General features: G+C 56.0%; 1 protein-coding gene across 4 annotated transcripts in view; it reads left to right on the top strand.

Annotated features, from left to right (window-relative positions):
* GRB10 (growth factor receptor bound protein 10) overlaps positions 1-15484 on the top strand; it is a 195143-nt gene that overhangs the window by 115511 nt on the left and 64148 nt on the right. For all 4 annotated transcript variants that reach the window (XM_081244419.1, XM_081244422.1, XM_081244420.1 and 1 more), the window contains 2 exons: positions 7600-7801; positions 11942-12083. In XM_081244419.1, the coding sequence (XP_081100545.1) occupies positions 7600-7801; positions 11942-12083 (344 nt within the window). The remainder of the gene's footprint in view (positions 1-7599; positions 7802-11941; positions 12084-15484) is intronic.

Raw genomic sequence — 15484 nt, 5'->3', positions numbered from 1 at the left:
CTCCTGGGCTGTCACAGACCCGGTGGTGAGACCCTCAGCTTCCTCCCTGAGGGTCACTGCAGTCAGCATCCGGGCCCTTCCAGCTGCTCCGGGGAGACGGGGGAAGGGCGGTTGGCAGGGCTGGGAGAGGATGCCGGCTGCCTGGGTTTCTGCGGGTCTGTTCATTCAGCCTCCTCTGACGGCCAGGCCCTGCTCAAGCCGTCGAAACATGAACCCCTTACAGGAGGATGCACACAGGTATGGTCGAATACCTACCTGTTGCCTTCCACGGCGTTGGTGCAGAAGCATACACGTGTGTACTAAAAGTTCGTGTTCGCTGGGAAGAGGAATTCGTGTCTCGTGTAACTCGGGAAACGAGTGTGGTGGTCCTGGGCCTTCACGAGCCAGTCTGCCTGGGCGTCCTTGGCCGGTCACCCAAGAAGCCAGCCCCAGGGGTCCCCCCGTGGCCCTCAGCCTCCACGGCCTAGGCACCTCCTGAATCTTGTTTTACCTCTTGCCTAGGCTCTTGCATCCATTGCTTCGATGAGATATTTCTTTTCTGGGAAGGACCCTTGACTCTTTTCCACACTAAACTCCTGTCCCCACTTGTCACCCTGTACCACCTTCACTGACCCCAGGAGCCCAACCCTGGGATGACTGACAGGAGTGACGTCTATACTGTTTCTTTCTGCTAGTGGAGGGAGCCACACGTGTGCAGGCAGAGAGCAGTGGCGGGGGGCTGGTGCTCATGCTGGGGATGATTGAGGACCCCAGGTGTGCAGACTCGGCGGGGGGCACCTGTCCGCCAGAGGGATGGGGCTTGAGGCCGACGGGTGGGCAGGGCGTCCCTTGGAGTGGGCTCCGGGGAGGGTGGGGCAGCCCAGGATGCCCTGCCCGTGAGGTCCAAGCCCGTGGCATTGGTTCCAGGCAGGCAGGTTTAGGGTTGAGGGCTTCTTAAAGGCACCCAAGTAGATGAGCCAGGAGAGGACCTTACGTGAATGTATTTGAGGATGTTAAACATTCCAGTTTAAAAAATGCTCTCACTATTATTATTCTTTTTTTAATTGTGGTACAACAACCCTAACATAAAATGCACAAACCTCTAAGCAGTGCCCACAGCCTTTCTCATCTGTGTGGTTGTAGACAAGGGTTTGCGTCTAAATCCTGTCGTGATTGTGCTCAGTCACAGCTGTAGACCCTTAAGCAGTCATACGGGGTGGTGCTTCTTTAGACAGAACATGTAGACCCAGATGTGGCTTTGAGGAACACAGGTTGCAGATGTCGTGAAGGCAGAACGTCAGTGGTCTGCGTACTCTGTGTTATCGACAGGGCTGCCTGGTAGGATGCTGGTTCTGTCACTTGCTGTGGGATGCTCCAGGGAGGGGTTCTGGATGCAGTTCCTAAAGAACAGAAGGAAGTGCCAGAGCTGTCCAGGAACTGGACACACGACTAACTGAATACACAACGTTCCCTGTCTGAGGGCACAGTCCTGCATCTGGATTAGCAGAAGGAAAGGCATTCCAAGAAAAATAATCACGCTACCAGACATTGACACAAAGCAAGGCACAGATTGCCCAGAATCAGCAGATTGGGAGGGTTGTTTTAATGTTGACTTTGTCTATCTGGATTGGTCCCAGGGTGTGTGTGTGTATTTGGCCAGTTTCATGTCACCAGCTGACCCTGACTGTGCTCTGGGCGGTGGTTCCACCCACACATGGCCTGTGGGTCCTGGGAGCAGGGCGGGTCGGGGGGGGGTCCTCTGAGCGCCACAGCTGCCCAAAAAGTGTAGGCAGCACTTTTTCAAATGTATATATGGTCCTAATGAAAACAAAAACAAAAACACGGAAATTCTTACAGGTTGTTTAATTAATCATTTTGTTGACCTGTATTTCTCAACTTAATAGACATTGAACTTGGCAATTACTGTTGTCTGTGGTGGTAGACAGGAAAGGACGCTAGTTTTCCCGCATGTTGGGAGAACATTTCTCTTGTAAACACGGAAAACATCAGGAGTTGTGAATCTCTCCAATGCTGTGTATGTACTTCTGTGCATATGCCAGACAGACTAATTCTGAGGGTTTTTATGTCCTGCCTGCCCAGGTAACCACTGAAATAAAGCATTGGTTTTGTTTGTTTGTTTAATGACAGGATTTGGGGGTTGCATTTGTGTTTTTATTTGGGGTTGGGGTTAGGCGATTTGCTTTTATATTGGCTGAGTATCTTTAAATATCATGAATCAGAACAGAAAAGACTATTCTAATGGTGTAATACTTCATTTTCTTATTCTGCTTACTTATGTCCAAGCACCTCTACATACTAAAAATTAAATACACGTGACTAGAATACATGAGGATTGAAGATGAACTGGTGTGCTGCAAAAAGGTATTTCAGTAGCGTGTTGAGTTATATTCGTACAAGGTTTTAACTGCTTAGAGAGGTCAACAAAAAAAGCTTGCCCAGGGAACATGGTTTAGGTTGAAAGTGCTTTTGCAGGCTGGGCCTTTAGTTCCTGTCCAGGTAGAAATGTGTGAGAACTTTGGCCTTTGCACACGTGCTGGGGAATTTTCAGGTCTTGTGCTGTCAAGAAAACTCCCTGAATACTTTTGTTCTTAGAATTACTCCAAGTAATTCTCCCACCCCAGCTAGCTGTCCTACAATTTAGTTCAATTCTGATGCTACGTACCTGGTTTGATCATTTATTGGAGCAGCCCACAGAACTCAGCAAGACGGTTTACTCACTAGATTACCAGTTTGTTGTCAAGGGTACAACTCAAGAACAGCCAGACAAAGAGATGCAGAGGGCAAGGTACCCGGGGAGGCGGGGTGGAGCTTCCTGCCCTCGGGGTCACCCTCCCAGCACCCGCACCTGCTCACCGACCTGGAAGCTCTCAAGGCCCAGTCTTTTAGGGTTTATAGAGGCTTCATCATACAGGCATGATGGATGAAATCACTGGCCATTTGCAGTTGGCCTCCCTGGAGCTCGGGGGTGGGGCTCAAAGTCCCAGGCTCTGATCACACCGCTGGTTCCCCAGGCAGCCGGTCTCTGTCAAGTGCTTATCTGGGGGCTTTCCGGAAATCACCTCATTCCCATAAATTCAGACCCAGTCGCAAGGGGCTTGTTATGATGAACAAAACACACTTCTTTCACCTTTACTAGTAGCTTGGGAGCTATTTCAGGAACAGCAACAGAAAAGGGCCCAATATTATAACGAAGATGGTCCCCTTAACTCGAGTCAGGAAGTGACAAGGATTTTAGGAGCCCTGTGCCAGGAGCCATGGAGGAAGATGAAAATCTATACTTCTTCTCTTACCACAGCCTTACAAATGCCATCTATTTTTTTCTTCTCAGGGACAAATCTCCTCTTACTTAAGACTTGATCACCCTCTAGGGTTTGAGCCTTGTAAGGAAGTCGGTGTCCTTCCCTGCCAGCTGTCTGTTACTTCAGCGTGCGCCTCATACGTGAAAATGGGGGGAGACGGGGGAGAGGCTTCCGTGGGTCCGTAAAGAAAGGACAGGAAGGATGCATCTGGTGCACACGTGGTGCAAGTAGCGTTTCTTTAAGGTGCCAAAATAGTTTCATAAAGAGGATCCAGTGTCATCTTTACTATCTAATTAAAGAAGCCACTAGAGGGCGCCGTGAACCAAGCAGGGGGCAGTGGAGCTAGTGGGGTCCGGCGGGGGGTGGGGGTGGGGGTGGCAGGAGGCGGTGCCAGTCAGGCCCTCCTGTGACTCACTCTCTCTTCTCTGCCTGTAGCCTGCCCTCTTCCTGGCTTGGCTTCTGGAAGACATCCTCCCGGATTAATCCAAACATGAATGTGTTTCACTGAATTTGTCCTCATTTTAGACCTCAGCAAGCCTCCTTTGCTAAAGATGACAGTGAGACCAGATACACCTGTGATTTGGGGATCCTATGAACGACTCAGGCGTTTGGGACACAAGTCTCTGACCACCTTAGGACTGGGTTATTTAAGGAAGGAAAATAACCATTAATAACTTGATTTACAACCGTGTTGTTTGACCTACATTTGTCCAGTAAATGTACCCTCCCAAATCTGTCTGGAGTGGAACGTCACATATAGAATTGTTTCCCTTCCCCCTTGCAAGGACTCCTTTCAGAGGTACCGGCTCACGGCAGATACTTTGGCCTCAAGGTAGCAGCTATAGACACTTAAACTTAACAGTCCTTTCCAGAAGCCTCTGCTTTGTTAATGCCCTGGTGTTTGATTCTGCCACTTGCACGACGCTGCAGGGAGGCTTCCTCACATGGGTGAGCACCGATCCACGTGGATTCGTGCAGACGGCCACACGTGTAGGAGAGACACAGGGCAGCCTTGCTCCACAATGGACTGGCTCATGGAACATTCGAAACAACTGAATGTCATTCCAGCAAAATCTCAGTGTAGTAATCTTTTTTAAAGTGCCATTGCATGTGGAGAAGCATCCTCTTTAGAATCAACCCTTTAAAACCCTGGTTAGGAAGATTTAATTATCAGTCTTTTTTTTTTTTTTTTTTTTTTTTTTTTTGCGGTACACAGGCCTCTCACTGTTGTGGCCTCTCCTGTTGCGGAGCACAGGCTCCGGACGCGCAGGCTCAGCGGCCATGGCTCACGGGCCCAGCCGCTCCGCGGCATGTGGGATCTTCTCGGACCAGGGCACGAACCCGTGTCCCCTGCATCGGCAGGCGGACTCTCAACCACTGCGCCTCCAGGGGAGCCCCTAATTATCAGTCTTTATTAGAATTTAACAAAGTTTAAGTAAAATCAGACAACGCTAAGTGATGTTATTATCCAAACAGACAAAATGCTAACTGACCCCACAGGAAGTTTTTTAAGTTTCTCCTAGATTAGGATATTTTAGTCTCTATTCTTGCCCTAAGGGCTGTGGAAAATAGGCAAGTTTGAAACATGCCAATGTAGTGGTTGGAGTTGATTTATGAAAATTCTAACCTACCAAGTGAATGTTAAATGACTAACGTGGCTCTAACAGGTTCACCATTAAATGTATCAGCGTAGAAAGTGGTTTTATCAATAACCCACCTCAGAGGAGAGTTAAAGCACTTCAGGGCGTGCATTGCACCTACACCTTTTACCTTTATATTTACCAGCTTACGTCCAGTTTGCCTTTGTATTTACTTTGAATGATGTCGGAATCACTCTGTGTTCCTGAAAGCACAGTGACCTGAGTGAAGCGTGGGGTGGCCCAGGAAGGACCTGGCTGGCGGGAGAAGGAACAGAAAGAAAAGGACAGGAGACACAGAGGCCTGCCCCCGTGGGCACAGCCAAGGGCTTCCAGAGGTGCGTAGGGAAGAAATGACTGGAAGGAAAATCCACCTGAGGCGATAGGACCTTTTATTTTCTTGGCTGAAATCTGTCTGAGAGCGAGAGCGAGAGCGCTATTCCTGTTTGGTTTCTAAAGCCGGGGGAAAGCCAGGAAGACAGTGGCCTTTGCGTTCTGCAAATGTTAATGTTAATCAAGTTAATTAAGTTTACTTAATACTGGACAACGTGCAACCTGAGCGGTAGCAGCATCTTTCGGCTCCTTCTCCCCCCGAGGCCTGGAGGTGCAGGGCTCCGCCCTCTCCCCCGTTGCCGGGGTCTCTGCACAACACCCCGCCCCCAGACACCCCGCGTCTTCCCGGGTTCTGCCCCACCCACCGTGCCGGGGCCTCTGTCCTCGGCTCCAGCAGGACTGCACTCTCGTCGCTGTGATTTCAGCAGCCGCCCGTCCTTCTCCACCTCCCCCCCTCCCCCCACCCCGGGCCATCCTTGTGTCTGTCTGTCCGTCCTCCGTAGGGCCTGCCTGCAGACTGTAACGTCTCTCGTCTGGTCCAGACGCTCCCCAGACCTCTCTTCTGGGCACCACTGCCTGGAGGGTCAAGGGGCCTTGGGGGAGGGGTGTTCTGTGGTCTTCCTGCCTCTTCCTGGACCTCTCCGTACCTGCACTCCACCCCCCGCACCCTACCAGAGACTCCCTGATCCTAACCACCCCCGCCGACCCGCCCCCTGCCCCCTGCGGCTTCCGAGCCTTCTCCGCTGGCTTTTGTTCTTCTTCTGTTTTGTTTCCTTCTGCCTCGTGAGACAGGGAGGCTGAACAAAGCAGAGGCATTGGAGACACTTGTGGGGGGAGCGGGAGGGGCAGGGAGGTCAGTGTTCCAGAAAGTTCCGTGAGCTCACTGAGGGAGTGCGTACCTGGTGAGCTCACGTTGGCAGCTGCAAAACTTGTTTTCAGATGCCAGGTTCCCTGCTGACTGCTGGTGTGACCTGGGGCCAGTTACCTGACTACCCTGGACCGACTTCCTTGGCTGTTAAACCAGGTTAATAGGCATCACTCTGCATTGTTTTGTCAGGAAGAAATGAAATAGAGCAAATAAATAACATCGACCAAGTGTGTGCCCTGCGCCAGGCTCTGTTACAGAGAAGGAGGGGACTCACTGATTGCTCACGCCCACCTGCTGGCCTGGCACCCCTGTGAGCTCCAGCGAAAGCTGCAGACCCGGAGGGATGGAGACCCGGGCCTGTGGCTTGGGCCCCGAACCGGCAGGCGCAGGACAGGGGTGGGTGGGGGCGGGCAGCAGGTGCTCTCCTGCCCCTCAGGGGCCTCTCACCCCGGGTGGGGCGAGGCCTGGCTGTCTTGGGCGCTAAGCTCTGGTTTGTCCCCTGGGTGTCCCCTGGGCTCCGGGGGAGCAGATAGACTGAATTGGGTGACATGTGACCTACTCGTGAGAGGCAGCCTCAGTCGCGTCGGCCGTGTTGTGAGAAAGGGACGGATCTCCAGAACTGAGCCCACGGGAGGTGCGTGTGTGTGTGTTTGGGGTTGGCTATTGTGAGGAGTCGACTCGCACAGTCATGAGTCCACGTCCACGTCTGCGGGGCCGCAGTCTGCAGACCCGGGAACAGCCGCCGCCCCCCTTCCCGGGGCCCCCGTTGTTCCCGTCTCTCTTGGACTCTCGTCCAAGAATAGCTTCACGGAAACATCTAGAATGGTGGTTGACCGGCTTCAGCCACACCGACACATAAACCTACCCATCTCTCTTGCTGGCGTTTCCTGTCGTCCTCTCTCTGCCTCGGCCTCGGGCCTTCTCGTGTGAAGGCAGCCTCCCTCTGGCTCGTGGGCACCCAGCGGCCTGCAGGTGCGGGTCTCACCAGCAGCAACCCTTGGGGCGCGTCTGCCGCGGCTGCAGCGCATCTCGTGGCCTTCGCAGACGAGTGAGGCTGGGATCAGGGTCGGGTGCTGCTCCGTTCCTGTCTCTCTGCTTCTCTTCTGGAATTTCGGGGAAGGGAGAAGGCCTGACTGGCCTCCTTAGGGCTCCTTGGGCCCCTGCGATGGGCCAGCTGAGGTCGGGGCTCAGGCTGTGCGTGGCCCCCTGCACCCCAGCAGATGCCCCGAGAGGGTCTCCCGTACAGATGGGAAAGGCAGATGGGCTGTGATTACTGGATTGCTTCTGGAGTATCGACAGATAGCAATACATAGGACACAGATGGTTCCTCATAGAAATGGGTGCTTGTTTCAGTTACCGCCCTCCACCCTCACGTCGTATTAAAGACGGTGTGAGTCTTGGAACCTGGCCACGGCCCCTCGCTGCTGCTGATGTTTGTCTTTCTCTCCCTTTCGACGCACAGAGGACGACGTGGACCTGGAGACGCTGGTGAACGACATGGATGCATCACTGGAGAGCCTGTGCGCGGCTGCGGAGACGGCGCCCCTCCTGCATAATGGCCAGCATCCCCGCGGCCGGCCCCCCGGAGCAAGGCCCCTGCAGGGGCAGGTGGCCCCGCGGCAGAGGCTGCAACGGTCCCAGCCCATGCACATCCTCGCCGTCAGGTGGGCCCTGGCCTCCCCCTCAGGAGCGAGGGGTGGGTCTCGGGGCCACGGTGCCGGACTCAGCTTGGTGGGCGCCTTCCTTCCCCCTGTCTAGCAGGGCCACCGGGGTACCTGCTGGTACCTGGTTCAGTTCAGGGCACTTATATGATATGAGCACCTGCTCTGTGTCAGGTCGGTGGGATGTGCAGAAACCCCGTCAGAGGAGACCGCCCTGGAATAAATGAACGAATGGCTAGGCAGTCCACGGAGGGCTCCCCGGCCTCACTGCCCAGAGTGGGGCTGGGGACCAGGGGCTGGTCAGAAACGTGCAGCCTCAGACACCTGATCCCGTTCCCCCGGGGGCCAGGTGGAGGAGGCTTAGCCTCTGTGGGAAGGCCGGGAGTGGAGGAGGGCTCCCTGGAGGAAGCAGACCTCTGAACTGGGTGTTGAAGGGTGAGAGGAGCTGAAGGATGGGGGAAGGGACTTCGTGAGCAGGAGAGATGAGCCCTGGTGTCGGAAGTGGCCGGATCCCCTTTTTTACGGCTGAGCGTGTGTATGCACGAGCCACGTGTACGTATCACGCTTTCTCCATCCGTTCACCCATTGCCGGACAGCACGGACAGTGTGCCGAGTAAATAGGACCCATGGAGAAGGACAGTGACTACGTGATTCCACTTCCACGAGGAACCTGAAAGCGTCAGGAGCATGGAGGCGGGGAGTGGAGAGGGTTGCTGGGGGCCGGGGGCCGGATGGGAGGTGCCGGTCGGAGGGTCAGTTTAACCTGGTGGACGAGGCCTGCCGGCGTGCCGTGCAGCGTGGCCTGAGTTAGCGCTGCGCTGCGTGTTGAGGACCTTGCTACAGGGCCAGGGCTCGTGTGACGTGTTCTCATCACACACACGCACACAAAATAACAATAATAAATAAGTGAGGAGGGTGGGTGTGAACATTGGAGGCTGTGGTGACGGGTCACAGCGTGTTCTTCTCGCTAAGCTCGTCCAGTTGTGGACGTTGAACACGCACGGCTTTGTGTGTCTGTCAGACCTCCACAGAGAGGGTTAGAAAAGAGATCCCAACAGGTAGGGCCAGGTCCAGAGGCCTTTGGGAGCCGCTCCAAGGGGAGAGACGGGGGGAGGGTTTGAGCAGGTGAGTGAGGCTTGGATTTGGTTTCGGTGGGTCGTTCTGGCAGCCTGGGGTCAGGGGTGGGGGGATTTGGAAGCTGTTTCAGGGACCAGCCTAGAGTGGCACTGTCCTGACCGGGGATGGGGGGTGGATGGGACTTGCCGGCTCGTGGATTTGGGGGGTGGGGGACAGGGTGTGGGGGCACTTCGGCTCTATCTCTGCCTGGGGGTGGGGGAAGTCGGGGCAGTGGTTGTGAATGGGGGCGATGGGAGACCTTCTGGGTGGAGGCCTTTGTGAAATCCAGCAGACGGGCTCTCTGCGGTCCCCACGCCGGGCCCGCGTTGGCTCTGGCAGGTTTTCAGGTGAGGGAGGCTGAGGGGGTGACCGACACCTGCCTCCCTGGGCTTTCTCGGGGGACGGTGTGCAGTGTGCTGTGGCTGGGACGTCTGTCGGGCTGGAGCGTCTTCTTGGGAATCTCCTTTCCTTGTGGGGATGGAGTGTTCGCTGTGCTTCTGGAAACTTCTGTGAGCCTTCTTTCCAGCCCGACATCCTATGTCTTCTGCAGCCAGATGACCCTCTTGCCAGCTCTGCCTTGGGGGGTGGGGACCGAGTGTCTGCAGGTGGGGTGCAGCAGCCGGGGTGGCCTGGGGTCACTGCTTCTCGGCATCCCGCCCTTTGTCACATCCATCCTCCAGTGTATGTACCACTTTGCTCCCTAGACCGTCACCCCTGTGTTCTGAGCTCCTGCAAGCTTCTCTGGGTCTGGAGTGTGTTGGCCACCCATCCGTGGTGGCCTCGGGGAGGCCCCGGGGGGAGGGAATGGCAGCCGCAGTGACGGTGCATGAGGCTGGACCAGGCAGAGAACGGGGGTGCAGGAAGGCCTGGTTCCCTGCCAGTTAGTTGTCCAGGACCCTTGAGTCTGGAGTCCTGGCCGTACTTGTCCCTCTGCCCAGGGGCTGCGGGTACTGAATCCCAGGGTTTGATGGGCAGAGGGCAGGAGGCTCGCTGCCTCCAGAGAGTGGACCCCGGTCCCGGGCGCAGCCTCTTCTCAGAGACATTCTCTCACGTTGTCATATCGTTTCTTATCTTCAGGTGCGTTTAAAAAAAATGGGACAACCAATATAGGATCCCCAAAGACTCATTTTGTAAATGGGTCTGCTGAGGATTTCCTGTGTTTGCTGAGCACCTCCTGTGTATAAGTCTGTTGGGTCCTCATATAGTAGCTGATGGAACGGTCACTGCAGCCTTACTAGGTGTTGGCGTGGTGACCCTCAGTTCCCAGGTAAGGAGAGAGGCACTGGGGGTGGTGACTTGGCCCATACCTGGTGAGTGGGGACCCCAGATGCAGACCCAGGCGAGGGGCCCAAGGAGCAGGTCTGCCCTGCCGAGGGCTTCCCAGAGATTGTCCCACGTCTGAAGAGAGCAGGTTCAGAGCAGCAAGTGGACCAGTAGAGGGGCGACAGGTGAAGGGGGCGTGCTCGCACCTGGACAGGTGGAGGAGTGTGGCCCCACCTTCCCGGTCCCTGACCCCGCCTCCCGTGTCTCTTGTGGAGGGAAGTTCCCTTTGGCCACGGGCCTCTCCCATGGGGCTCTTCGGCTTTGTCTGCTATACCTTGGTTTGGCTTTGGGTGATACTTGTGAACCGCTAAAAGCACTTTGTTTTTCAGTGTTGAAAATAATGTATTGAAATTTGCACAGCGTAGATGAATCACTTCACAGTGTGTGTTGGGTGGCGGTTAGGACACTCCCAGGGCTGTGCAGCACCCCCCTCACCCTGTCTAGTTCCTGAGCATCCCCACCTACAGCCAGAGGAACCTCCCACCCACTGAGCAGGCCACCCCCCCCCACCCCGCTTTCCCCTCCCCACAGACCTTGGCAACCATCCATCTGTGTTCTGTGCTGTGGATTGATCTGGTCTGCATATTTCTGACAAATGGAATCCTATCATCTGTGACCTTCTGTGTCTGGCCTCTTTCAATTAGCACCTTTTTTTTAAAAAAAGATTTTATTTTTAAGAGCCGTTTTGGGTTCGTAGCAAACTCAAGAGGCAGGTGCAGAGGTTTCCCACGTGCTCCCCACCCCCTCCATCAACACCCCGCCGGGGCGGCACCCTTGTTGTAACCGATGACCCGCAGCACCATCGTTAAAACCCAGAGCCCCTGCTGCACACTGGGGCTGGGTCGTGATGGTGTGTGTTCTGTGGTTTGGACACCGGTGTGATGACGTGCATCCAGCCTTATAGTTATTGTACGGAGTCATTTCACTGCCCTAAAAACCAGGACTTTTAAAATGCTCAAGACTGCCTCCTAAATAGAGAAGCTTTGTGAACTTCTGTGAAGCTAGGATATGAAAAAGTCAGCCTCTTGGGCCGTAATTCAAAAGAAAGTCAAACGTTCTCCGGTGAGTCACTGCTTAGCAGTCCTTTGGGGCCAGGAGGTCCTGAAGGTGAGCATGGCTTCACCTCCTCCCCTCTCGCTGTTTGACGAAGGACTCATGCGTCCCCTGGGTTTTCTGTTACCAGGAGGCTGTTACGGAGTGGGGTCTGTTAACAGTCCAAGTAAGCTCCTGGGCACGTGGCCCAGCGGTTATAGGAGGGGCCCTCCTTTCTTTCCTCTCTGTCTTATATCTGCCGGGCTTGCACATCTTGCACATCTGAAACCCTATCCCCACCGGACAGCGGCCCCCTGGCCCCGACCCCTGGCCCTGCACTCTGTTTCTGTCTCTGGATGTGACCGCTGCAGGTGCCCCGCTGCACTGCTGTCCTCTTGGTTCATCCGTGTCGTAGCTCGAGTCAGAGCCCCCTTCCCCGTGCAGGCTGAGTGATGCCCCGCTGCATGTTCACACCACACGCTGTCATCGTGCCTGGGACAGTGGGCCATTGGTTGCTCCCACCTTTGGACGGTTGTGAGCCGTGCGGTGTGGACACAGGTGTCCAGACGTTCATCCAAGTCCCTCCCTCGGGTTTCCAGGCCGATTCCCAGACGTGGGACGCCTGGGTCCTGAGCGGACGGCGGCTTCTGACGGGCGTTGTCTCTCCTGCAGGCGCCTGCACCAGGGGGACCAGCAGTTGAGGACGTCGTCTCTGCCGGCCATCCCCAACCCCTTCCCCGAGCTCTGCGGCCCCGGGAGCCCCCCTGCGCTCACGCCGGGCTCCGTACCTCCCGGCCCAGCGGCCGCGAAGCAGGTAAGCCACCCCTGGTTGGAGCGCCAGGCTGCCCGCGTGCGGAGTTAGGACAGACGAGCTGGCTCGCGGCCGTGGGAAGAAGGGAGGGAAACCGGGGGGTCTTTTCTCTTTGCTCCTGTCGCTACCAGCCTTGCTGCCTGGCAAGGCTTCTCACTTCACTGGCCAAAATGCCACTTAGGAATGATTTAGGGACGGCATTTAGGGTGTTTTAGATGTTTATATGTTATGGAAAGAGTCTTATAAACATGGTAAAAGAATAACAGTGCTGATCATTTGATGCTGAAAGATGAATTTTAGTCCTCTGAAAAAAATGTCACCACCGTCATCTTTGTCTGGATCGATGAGGCATTAAACCCGGGCTTCCCCGGGCACCTGGATGAGAGGGTAATTGAACAGTGTGTATCAGTCCTGACTTTGAATAGGATGTGCTCAGGGCAGAAGGATCTTGACTTGACCCAGAAGGTGACAGCCAACTTTTAAACCAGCAGTTCCTGCCTTAAAGTAAGACCGTGAGGTGCCTGTGATGCACACATTGTCCCCAGGGGAGGAGACCGGCAGAGCGTCACTGAGTCATCCGTGGTCCAATCGCCAGTCATCCCCTTGTCAGAAGGGTGGGCTGGCAGTTCCGTCCCTCCTGGCTGGCAGGGCCTGGCCCGGGGTGGGCTGCAGGCTTGGGAGGGGGACCCGGTGATGTCCACAGTGGGGTGTAGCGCTGACACTACCAATAGTAACAGCAAAGATGACGAAAACATTCTATGTGGTTTATATGTTTGTTTATATAAATAACATTTACTTTTCAAAACAAACCTGAGAGTTCCGTACAAGTGGTACATCTAGTCTGCATTTGGGAAACTGAGGCCCAGCTGTGAGTGGTGGAGCTGGTGGGGGCTGGTGTGGGCGGTGGAGCTGGTGGGGGTTCCCGGTGTGGGCGGTGGAGCTGGTGGGGTCCCGGTGTGGGCAATGGAGCTGGTGGGGGTCCCGGTGTGGGCGGTGGAGCTGGTGGGGGTCCCGGTGTGGGCGGTGGAGCTGGTGGGTGTTCCGGTGTGGGCGGTGGAGCTGGTGGGGGTCCCGGTGTGGGCGGTGGAGCTGGTGGGTGTTCCGGTGTGGGCAGTGGAGCTGGTGGGGTCCCAGTGTGGGCAATGGAGCTGGTGGGGGTCCCGGTGTGGGCGGTGGAGCTGGTGGGTGTTCCGGTGTGGGCGGTGGAGCTGGTGGGGGTTCCCGGTGTGGGCGGTAGAGCTGGTGGGGGTTCCCGGTGTGGGCGGTGGAGCTGGTGGGGGTTCCCGGTGTGGGCGGTGGAGCTGGTGGGGGTCCCGGTGTGGGCGGTGGAGCTGGCCCCTCTGATCTTAAGCCACTAAACTGGGTCTTCCTGGGCCCTTGGCGTTCTTCCTTTTCAGTGAGTGTATCTCAGAAGCCTCCTTGCCTTTTCTGGCAGAGCCACTGTCCTCTGCACTTTTCCACCCTTGCTGTCCTCAACATCCTCTTTCTCTGCATACCCGTCCCCTGCACCACGCGGGGTCTGCACTCTTATGGCGGAGTCGCTTCTCCCGAGGCTCGCCCGCCCCCGAGAGCTGCTGCCTTCTGACCTCATGCCTCGCAAGCGGGCTGCGCAGTCCCCGTGTCAGCACTCGGAGGTGAGGTCAGGGTGCCTTTCCGCGGCCAGCGCCTGCCGGGCTACAGCCCTCATCACATGCCTGCAGTCCGTCTGGGATGTCTGCCTGCCTGGTGACCTTCTGCTTCAAATCAGGGTCTAGACAAGCTGTCTGTGGGTTGGGCACCGAGGTTGTTTACAGCATTACCCGTCCTAAAATAAGCCCGTGAACATATTATCCGGCTCTCGCGGCGGCTGGCAAGAAACCCGGCCTCCACCCCGTGGACTGTACAACTCTGTAAGCAGAATCAGGAAACCCAGGGATTTTGCCTGCTGTTTTTCTTGGGATCAGAGCTAGTTCCCCCACAAGAACGTTGCATTGGTGCCTGAATTTCTGTCACCAAGATTCCCCCGCCCTCTGGGACCAGTGACCAGGAAGGATGTTCCACAGTTAGCCCTAGGCATACAAACTTCGTGGTTTTTGTTGTTTGCTAACTGGCTCAAAGGGATGTTTCTTGACCACACTGGGTTCTGAGCTCCTGAATGCATGTTTTGTTGGTGCTGCTGGTAGCGATGCCTGGCAGCCTCAAAGCTTCCCGTCCGGTCTCAGTGACTGTGGCGGGGGCGGGGGCCCCTCCTTTGCCACTTACTTGAGGGCAAGAGAAACCTGCTCTTCCTGCAAAGTCAGAGGAAGCAGTGGGAACAGCGTCCAGTCAGGAGCTCTGGCAGGGCATAAACATGGACACAGTGTGCTGGACACATGGGGCCCACCTAATGCCGCCTCGTGCACTGGAAGGACGAGGCCAAGTGGGAAAGAGGAAAGCGTAAGCCGTCTGGAAGGAACTGGGCGCAGGGGGGCATCGGAAGCCTCTGTATTCACTAGTCAGGGCGGCGGAAGGCGTGAAAGATTCAAGCAGCCACTTGAAAGGAAGAACCCTTGTTGCCCAAAGTGGTCTAGATCCCCTCAGATGAGTCAGGGCCTCCTCCACTGTGCTCTGGCTTTCTTTCTCTGTGACCACTTGACAGCTGCTCAGTGGGCAGGTGTGGTCAGGCATGGGCAGGCGTGAGCCAGAGTGGGCAGGAGTGGGCAGTTGTGAGTGGGTGTGAGCAGGAGTTGGCGGGTGTGAGCAGGAGTCATCAGGTGTGGGCGGGTGTGAGCAGGAGTTGGCGGGTGTGAGCAGGAGTCATCAGGTGTGAGCAGGAGTTGGCAGGTGTGAGCAGGAGTCATCAGGTGTGAGCGGGAGTGGTCAGGTGTGAGCGGGAGTGGTCAGGTGTGGGCGGGAGTGGGCAGGAGTGGGCGGGTGTGAGTTTGCGGCCGCTGTGATGTGATGTGACGGTGACATCCGTCTTCCCGCGTCCTCCACATGAGGCATCCGGAGGGTGCAGATGCCTCTGGACAGGCCGTGCCAAGTCTGCCTTGGGTTTGTGTCCACCCTGTGGCCATGTCCTTGCCAAATGCTATGGGAGAGGCATCCTGGGCTCGTTTGAGCCTACCAAGTCTGCGTGGTCTGGGTGACCTGTGGGCTGCACGCCTGTGTCCCTGGAGAATTCCTCTGTTCAAGCCCTGACCCCACTGTGATGGCCTTAGGTTCGGGCCTAGGGAGGTGGGTGGGTTTAAATGAGGTGATGGGGTGGGGTGCCCGTGGTGGGATTAGTGCCCTCAGAAGAGCGCAGAAGAGACCAAAGCTCTTCCACACCCGTGAGGACACAGCAAGAACACGGCTGCAGACAAGTCAGCAAGGGTCCTCTCCAGAACCCGACCTTGTGGGACTTTGACCCTGGATTCCCAGCCTCCAGAACCATGAGAAGTAAG

Source organism: Mesoplodon bidens, assembly GCF_964165515.1.
Source record: "Mesoplodon bidens genome assembly, chromosome: 9".
Lineage (NCBI taxonomy): Eukaryota > Metazoa > Chordata > Mammalia > Artiodactyla > Ziphiidae > Mesoplodon > Mesoplodon bidens.
The sequence above is the reverse complement of the archived record's forward strand: the minus strand, read 5'-3'. Positions and strand labels throughout refer to the sequence as shown.